At 50.4% G+C, this 9,075-nt stretch overlaps 1 protein-coding gene across 1 annotated transcript; it reads right to left on the bottom strand.

Annotated features, from left to right (window-relative positions):
- Window positions 1-352: 352 nt before the first annotated feature.
- dnai2b (dynein, axonemal, intermediate chain 2b) lies at window positions 353-5,571 on the bottom strand (the record flags this gene model as incomplete). Its single annotated transcript, XM_079231972.1, has 11 exons — window positions 353-867; window positions 952-1,098; window positions 1,566-1,701; window positions 1,863-2,086; window positions 2,179-2,301; window positions 2,383-2,522; window positions 2,601-2,714; window positions 2,805-2,947; window positions 3,133-3,254; window positions 5,023-5,184; window positions 5,389-5,571. The coding sequence occupies 11 exons, from the start codon at window positions 5,569-5,571 to the stop codon at window positions 481-483; spliced, it is 1,881 nt and encodes a 626-aa protein (XP_079088098.1). The 3' UTR covers window positions 353-480.
- Window positions 5,572-9,075: the final 3,504 nt, after the last annotated feature.

The following is a 9,075-nucleotide window of genomic DNA, read 5'->3' as shown; positions in this document are numbered from 1 at the left end:
TTAATATATATAATAGTTTATTATAGAAATGTGAAAAGTTTATTACACAAGGGTAATATATATATATATATATATATATATATATATATATATATATATATATATATATATATATGTGTGTGTGTGGCGTTCTCTGGTGGAGTTCTGTGGTCCGATATTCTGATATTTCAATAAATACTTTACTGGTTTAAATATTCATGTCATACTTTAACAAAAAGAACATTTCACAGTTAATTTATTATTATTATTATTATTAAAACATTCAAATACAAATTCATTATTTCAAATGTTTTATTCACTGTGACTTTAGAACTTGTTTTTAATCAAAGAAAACATTCTGCTTCAATCCAGTTCCAGTTTTATTCATTAAAGAACAGCACACGATAACTTCAGAGCTCATCAGGGGCCCTGGTTCTGGTCCTGGTCCTGACCCTGGTCCTGGTCCTGGTCCTGACCCTGGTCCTGGTCCTAACCCTGGTCCTAGTCCTGGTCCTGACCCTGGTCCTGGTCCTGGTCCTGGCCATGGTCCTGGTCCTGACGCTGACCCTGGTCCTGGTTCTGGCTGTGGTCCTGGTCCTGGCCGTGGTCCTGGTTCTGGCCGTGGTCCTGGTTCTGGCCGTGGTCCTGGTCCTGGTCCAGGTCCTCTGACCTGGCTGTCTGGTCCTCCTTCTCCCTCCTCCTCTTCATCTCCGTGACCACGTAGAAGTCGTCCTCGGCTCGGGCCATCAGCTGATGTGGACTCTGGTCCCGGTCCTCCCGTCCCCCGTCCTCGTCCCGGCTCTGCTCGGACCGGCTCCTCTCCTTGAGACGGATCTCTCTCTGCCGGGCCTCCAGGATCTTCTCCCGCTTTGTCTCTCGCTCAAACATCTAGGCTCACAGAAACAGGATCATTCTGAGAGGACTTTACTATTGGAACCGGGTCTTCAGGTCTTCGTGTTCATGAGGTCTCACCGCAGCCAGCAGGCTCTTCTCGTTCTTCTGGAGGCTGGACAGTCCGGGGCAGACCTCCAGCAGCGAGGCCCCGCCCTGCTGAGAGCCGCACGCCACCAGCCGCCCGTTGTCCTGCAGCCGGAGGCTGTACAGGGCCTCGTCACACACCTGAGGACCAGGAGAGGACCAGGAGAGGACCAGGAGAGGACCAGAAGCACCGTTAGAAGCTTCACAACACTAAACTCACCAATAGCTCAGCAGCTAGAGGGCTGAACAATGAAGATCTCTTCAGTCAGAGGTACGTTGGTAGGGTTAGTTAAACCAGAGGACCAGTAGGACGGTTCAGAGGGTTAGGGTTAGTTAAACCAGAGGACGGTTTAGAGAGTTAGGGTTAGTTAAACTAGAGGACGTTTTAGAGGGTCTGGTTGGTAGGGTTAGTTAAACTAGAGGACGGTTAGAGGGCCTGGTTGGTAGGGTTAGTTAAACTAGAGGACGGTTTAGAGGGCCTGGTTGGTAGGGTTAGTTAAACTAGAGGACGGTTTAGAGGGCCTGGTTGGTAGGGTTAGTTAAACTAGATGACGGTCTGGGTGTAGAACAGGGTCCTACTGACCCAGAGTCAGACCAGTGAGACCCACCTTGAGACTCAGCGTGGGGTCGTTCTGCTTGAACAAGACGTCCCAGACGTCCAACATGCCGTCCGTCTTCACGGTGAAGAAGACAGAGGGACGGACGGGACTCCAGCAGGCGTCCGTCAGGTAGGACGTCTGGTACCTGAGGGAGGGAATGTCTGGTTTTAGTCCTGGACCCAGAGTCTTAACTCTGGGTCCAGGACTAAAACCACTGAGGACCAACTCAGGACTCTGTGAGAGTCAGGACTCGGCATGTGGACATCCTGCCAGACACCTTCCTGCTGATCTTTAAACGTGTCCTACCTGGTCCACATGATGGACGAGTCCTTGATGTCCTCGGACCAGATGCGGGCGGTCCAGTCCCCCACGGTGAGGAAGTTCTTGGGGAAGAACGGGTTCCTCTGCAGAGCGTAGACCGGTCCCTGGTGGCCGTCGTACATGCACACGATCTTCTCCGCCGGAGTCTTTGCCTTCCTGTTGCAGGACACGACCACGCCCTGTTCTGTTCCTACCAGGAACTTAGTGGGCTGAGAGAGACACACACACTGTGAGACAGGAAGGACACACACACACACTGAGACAGGGGATCTTAAAATGGAGCTGTCCAAATACACCTCACCATGGTAGACTCAAAGTCCAGAGAGATGGCTCCTAAAGCTCGGTCCAGGTTCCCCTCCCTGCTCGGGTCCAGAACCAGACGCTCCGTGGGCTCGGTCAACTTGCGGACGTCCCACCACAGAACCTGACGGAAAGAGGAGAGGCTTTAACCCGTCTGATCACCACCGTCCCAGAGGTCCACCAGTCGGTCCACTCCTCTGTCCACCTGTCCGTCAGTAGATGCAGAGAAGGTGTCTGTGCCGGTCTTGGACTGCAGCCAGATGATCTTGTAGACTGGGTCTCTGTGACTGTGCTCCACAGAGGAAACCTCCACCGGCTGGCTGCCTCTCCGGGTGTCCCAGTACGCTAAAACAAACACACCGACAGGTTTACGAACCGCGTCACAGAGAGACAACCGTCAGTCAGTCCTGAACCTGAACCCACCGATCTGCCCGTTGTAGCTGCCTCCCACCAGCATGTGGCAGTCTTTCGGGTTGTACTCCAGACAGACGAGCGGAGAAGCCGGCTTCAAAGTCATCTCCGGTCTGTTAGGGTTCTCTGAAACAGAATGTGAATCCATCTGTGACACCTGGACTCTGAAAACCATCGTGTTTAGGTTCACCGATGTCCCAGATGTTTTGAACTCACCGATGTCCCAGATGTAGGAGTCCAGGCTCAGGTCTTTGGAGGCTTTCTGGAACTCCAGACAGGAGTATGCGGCCGCCAGCTTCCGGCCGCCGTCCGGATGCCACGACAGACCGGTGACCGTACGCTTCAGCTCGTTGGGATCTCTGTAAGCACACCGAGGAGAATACTGATCTGGACACTTGGAGTCAGCCAAGTCTAATTGTCAGGATCATAAATATGTAAAATAATCTATTAAACAAAAAAACTAAATGTAAATACTTTTCTCTTAAACCTCAGTCATAGAAAACCTTAAAGCAACAGGTTGGTGTTTAACAATCGCCATCTGTACCTGAACACGTTGATGGTCTTGGCCGACGATGGCTCCTGGTGTCCCTCCACCTCCTCCTCGTCCTTCAAGTAGTCCTGGTAGATGTCTACAGCATTGTTCTGTCTGATGCAGTTCTCCATGACCTGGACCACACGTGATAACATCCCGCATGACGCCATCACACATGACGACATCACGCGCGATGACCGAGTAAAGGGGAAGGGGGTCGACGTGGACCGAGTAAAGAGGAAGGGGGTCGACGTGGACCGAGAAAAGTGGAAGGGGGTCGACGTGGACCGAGTAAAGGGGAAGGGGGTCGACGTGGACCGAGAAAAGTGGAAGGGGGTCGACGTGGACCGAGTAAAGGGGGAGGGGGTCGACGTGGACCGAGTAAAGGGGAAGGGGGTCGACGTGGACAGAATAAAGGGGAAGGGGGTCGACGTGGAGCGAGTAAAGGGGAAGGGGGTCGACGTGGACAGAATAAAGTGAAAGGGGGTCGACGTGGACCGAGTAAAGAGGAAGGGGGTCGACGTGGACCGAGTTAAGGGGAAGGGGGTCGACGTGGACCGACTTAAGGGGAAGGGGGTCGACGTGGAGCGAGTAAAGGGGAAGGGGGTCGACGTGGACCGACTTAAGGGGAAGGGGGTCGACGTGGAGCGAGTAAAGGGGAAGGGGGTCGACGTGGACCGACTTAAGGGGAAGGGGGTCGACGTGGAGCGAGTAAAGGGGAAGGGGGTCGACGTGGACCGAGTAAAGGGGAAGGGGGTCGACGTGGACCGAGTAAAGGGGAAGAGGGTCGACGTGGACCGAATAAAGGGAAAGGGGGCCGACGTGGACAGAATAAAGGGGAAGAGGGTTGACGTGGACCGAATAAAGGGGAAGGGGGTTGACGTGGACCGAATAAAGGGGAAGGGGGTTGACGTGGACCGAATAAAGGGGAAGGGGGTCGACGTGGACCGAGTTAAGGGGAAGGGGGTCGACGTGGACCGACTTAAGGGGAAGGGGGTCGACGTGGACCGAGTTAAGGGGAAGGGGGTCGACGTGGACCGACTTAAGGGGAAGGGGGTCGACGTGGAGCGAGTAAAGGGGAAGGGGGTCGACGTGGACCGACTTAAGGGGAAGGGGGTCGACGTGGAGCGAGTAAAGGGGAAGGGGGTCGACGTGGACCGACTTAAGGGGAAGGGGGTCGACGTGGAGCGAGTAAAGGGGAAGGGGGTCGACGTGGACCGAGTAAAGGGGAGGGGGGTCGACGTGGACCGAGTAAAGGGGAAGAGGGTCGACGTGGACCGAATAAAGGGAAAGGGGGCCGACGTGGACAGAATAAAGGGGAAGAGGGTTGACGTGGACCGAATAAAGGGGAAGGGGGTTGACGTGGACCGAATAAAGGGGAAGGGGGTTGACGTGGACCGAATAAAGGGGAAGGGGGTCGACGTGGACCGAGTAAAGGGGAAGGGGGTCGACGTGGACCGACTTAAGGGGAAGGGGGTCGACGTGGACCGAGTTAAGGGGAAGGGGGTCGACGTGGACCGACTTAAGGGGAAGGGGGTCGACGTGGAGCGAGTAAAGGGGAAGGGGGTCGACGTGGACCGACTTAAGGGGAAGGGGGTCGACGTGGAGCGAGTAAAGGGGAAGGGGGTCGACGTGGACCGACTTAAGGGGAAGGGGGTCGACGTGGAGCGAGTAAAGGGGAAGGGGGTCGACGTGGACCGAGTAAAGGGGAGGGGGGTCGACGTGGACCGAGTAAAGGGGAAGAGGGTCGACGTGGACCGAATAAAGGGAAAGGGGGCCGACGTGGACAGAATAAAGGGGAAGAGGGTTGACGTGGACCGAATAAAGGGGAAGGGGGTTGACGTGGACCGAATAAAGGGGAAGGGGGTCGACTTGGACCGAATAAAGGGATCGTGGTCTTACGCTGCCCAGCTGCAGGATGCTGTTGATGTAGCTCTCGTCTTTCTCCACCTTCTTCCTGAAGCGGATGGTCTGTTCCATCTCCTGAGGGTTCACGTCTTTGGGCCACCCCCCCTCCTCGTGGTTTAGACCACAGCTGTCGGACTCAAAGCGCTCGGTGTTCACCTGCACACATGGAAATCCACAATCGAGTCCACATGAAGAGGCTTCATCTAATGTCCATCGCGACAGGTGAAATGGGAAGTGTTAGGGTGTTCTTTGGTCCCCAAAGAGCCCAAGTCAAGAAGGACCCTTGCAGAGTTGTGAAGTTCCTCTGCTTTGGTATAAATAGGGGGTCTTTATCAGAACCGGGTCAGGACCCGGGCTCACCTGGTGGTCCGACAGGTCCCGGCAGGCCTGCAGGCCCTGGTCTTGGTGGGTCTTCTGGATGAACTGTGGAGCCAGACTCTGGTCCGTAGGAAGGTCCACCAGCAGCTCTGCAGGCCGGTCGGAGAACAGACACTGCCGGCCAAACTCAAGGCGGAGCTTCGTGTACACATGGACGATTTCCATTCCAGTGAGCCTTTAAACACCGGAGAACACAGACTTGACTAAACACAGATTTACAGACTGAACTCAGATTTACACTAAACACAGACTTAGACTAAACAGACTAAACCCAGACTTAGACTAAACACAGACTAAACAGACTAAACCCAGATTTACAGACTAAACACAGACTAAACACAGATTTACAGACTAAACACAGACTAAACAGATTTAGATTTAGAACAGACTTGATTAATAAACTAATCACAGACGTACATACTAAACCCAGATTTACACTAAACACAGATTTACAGACTAAACACATATTTACACTAAACACAGACTTAACCCAGATTTAGACTGAACCCAGATTTACAGACTATACACAGATTTACAGATTAAACGCAGACTAAACACAGATTTAGAGACTAAACAGACTTGATTAATGAACTAAACACAGATTTACACTAAACCCAGATTTACAGACTGAACACAGATTTACACTAAACAGATTTAACCCAGATTTAGACTGAACCCAGATTTACAGACTATACACAGATTTAGAGACTAAACAGACTTGATTAATAAACTACACACAGACTAAACACAGACATACAGACTAAACACAGAGACTAAACAGAGTTGATTAAACTAAGCACAGACTAAACAGACCTGATTAATAAACTAAACACAGATTTACAGACTAAACAGACTAAACAGACTAGATTAAACTAAACACAGATTTACAGACTAAACAGACCTGATTAATAAACTAAACCGGTCTCTGGTCGCGCAGATCGCCGTGTCCTCGCAACTGGCCAGAGCTAGCCGTCTCCTAGCAACTTCATCAACAACGCACGTCATCACAACAGTCAACAAACAGCTGTTTGTGTCGTTACGTGTCCCGTTAGCGTGTTGCTAAGAGCAACCTGTGAACGTCACTGGACACTTTATTAGGTACACCTGTCTACTTCCGGGTGGACCTCAGGACGTCATGCTGGAGGTGCAGGTCCTCATAGTGGGTCCTCACAGTGGGTCCTCACCGTGGGTCCTCACAGTGGGTCCTCATAGTGGGTCCTCACAGTGGGTCCTCACCGTGGGTCCTCATAGTGGGTCCTCACAGTGGGTCCTCACCGTGGGTCCTCATAGTGGGTCCTCATAGTGGGTCCTCACAGTGGGTCCTCATAGTGGGTCCTCACAGTGGGTCCTCACAGTGGGTCCTCATAGTGGGTCCTCACAGTGGGTCCTCACAGTGGGTCCTCATAGTGGGTCCTCATAGCTGGTCCTCATTACTGGTCCTCATTACTGGTCCTCATCACTGGTCCACATAGCTTGTCCTCATAGTTGGTCCTCACAGTGGGTCCTCATAGTGGGTCCTCATAGTGGGTCCTCATAGCTGGTCCTCATTACTGGTCCTCATCACTGGTCCACATAGCTAGTCCTCATAGTTGGTCCTCACAGTGGGTCCTCATAGTGGGACAGTGGGTCCTCATAGCTGGTCCTCATAGTTGGTCCTCATAGCTAGTCCTCATAGCTGGTCCTCACAGTGGGTCCTCATAGCTGGTCCTCATAGTGGGTCCTCATAGCTGGTCCTCACAGTGGGTCCTCATAGCTGGTCCTCATAGTGGGTCCTCATAGTGCGTCCTCATAGCTGGTCCTCATAGCTGGTCCTCATAGCTGGTCCTCATAGTGGGTCCTCATAGCTGGTCCTCACAGTGGGTCCTCATAGCTGGTCCTCATAGTGGGTCCTCATAGTGCGTCCTCATAGCTGGTCCTCATAGCTGGTCCTCATAGCTGGTCCTCATTGTGGGTCCTCATAGTGGGTCCACATAGCTGGTCCTCATAGCTGGTCCACATACTTAAGTATTAAAAGTAGAAGTTATCTTCATGCAGAATCATATGTATTATAATTCTTGATGAATTCATGTGCTCATCACTTTAAGGTGGAGCTTGTTTTAAAGACTTTATAAACTGTAATAATACATCATTATTGACTCATACTCTAAACCTATGAAGAAACTCAAGTTAAATACATGTGATGCAGTAAAAAAGTACAATATTCACTGTGATGTAGAAGTAAACTGACTGCAGATCTCCAGGTTTCTGAGGTCTTTATTAAAATACAGGATGAAATGTGAACTTTAATACTTAGTGCAGTTAAACAGTTTACAGACAAATAAAAACAGCTGGAATCATGCAGAACAACAACAACAACGAAGGTAATACTTCACACCAACAACGACCATATATATATTTATACATACACCTGTTAGCTGGAGTTCTTCTTGGTTCTCCTCTCAAACCTCTGAAGTATTCCTTCAACACGACAATAACAATGATAACCATCATCACATCAATAATAATAATAAATATACACACTCACACAAGCTCAGCTGAGATCTGAGGGCAATACAAACTGTTGAGAGATCATAAATACAGACGGGTCACTTTCAATGGCTTCAATCTGAGGAAGAAGAGGAGAAGGAAGAGGAGCTTTACGTCACAAGATCTGAAGTAAAATATTCATAACCCAGAACTTTGATGTCCTTTTATACATCTGTAGACATGAGACCTTCTGGTTCTGAAGGCCTGGTCCTGTTTGGTTCTCAACCGTCCTCCAACTCCAACCCTTAGATTCTCCACAGTATGAAAATCAGTCATGTAGGTCATTATGAGTATTAAGTGGAAACTTAAGTGGACTCATTTCTTTTCAAAACCAGAACATTCTTTTTCCAGACAGATGCAGAAAGTTGTCTGTACAAACCGATCCAGATCCAGAAGGTTGTCTTTACAGACTGATCCAGAAGGTTGTCTGTACAAACCGATCCAGATCCAGAAGGTTGTCTTTACAGACTGATCCAGAAGGTTGTCTGTACAAACCGATCCAGAAGGTTGTCTGTACAGAACGATCCAGATCCAGAAGGTTGTCTGTACAAACCGATCCAGAAGGTTGTCTGTACAGAACGATCCAGATGGTTGTCTGTACAGAACGATCCAGATCCAGAAGGTTGTCTGTACAAACCGATCCAGAAGGTTGTCTGTACAGAACGATCCAGATCCAGAAGGTTGTCTGTACAAACCGATCCAGAAGGTTGTCTGTACAGAACGATCCAGATCCAGAAGGTTGTCTGTACAAACCGATCCAGAAGGTTGTCTGTACAAACCGATCCAGATCCAGAAGGTTGTCTGTACAAACCGATCCAGAAGGTTGTCTGTACAGAACGATCCAGATCCAGAAGGTTGTCTTTACGGATTGATACAGAAGGTTGTCTGTACAGAACAATCCAGATCCAGAAGGTTGTCTTTACGGATTGATACAGAAGGTTGTCTGTACAGAACGATCCAGAAGGTTGTCTGTACAGAACGATCCAGATCCAGAAGGTTGTCTTCACGGACCGATCCAGATCCAGAAGGTTGTCTTTACGGACCGATCCAGAAGGTTCTCTTCACGGACAGATCCAGATCCAGAAGGTTGTCTGTACAGAACGATCCAGATCCAGAAGGTTGTCTTTACGGACCGATCCAGAA

This window comes from Taurulus bubalis (genome assembly GCF_910589615.1).
Source record: "Taurulus bubalis genome assembly, chromosome: 16".
Taxonomy (NCBI): Eukaryota; Metazoa; Chordata; class Actinopteri; order Perciformes; family Cottidae; genus Taurulus; species Taurulus bubalis.
Note: the sequence above shows the minus strand (reverse complement) of the source record. Positions and strands in the feature narration are given on the sequence as shown.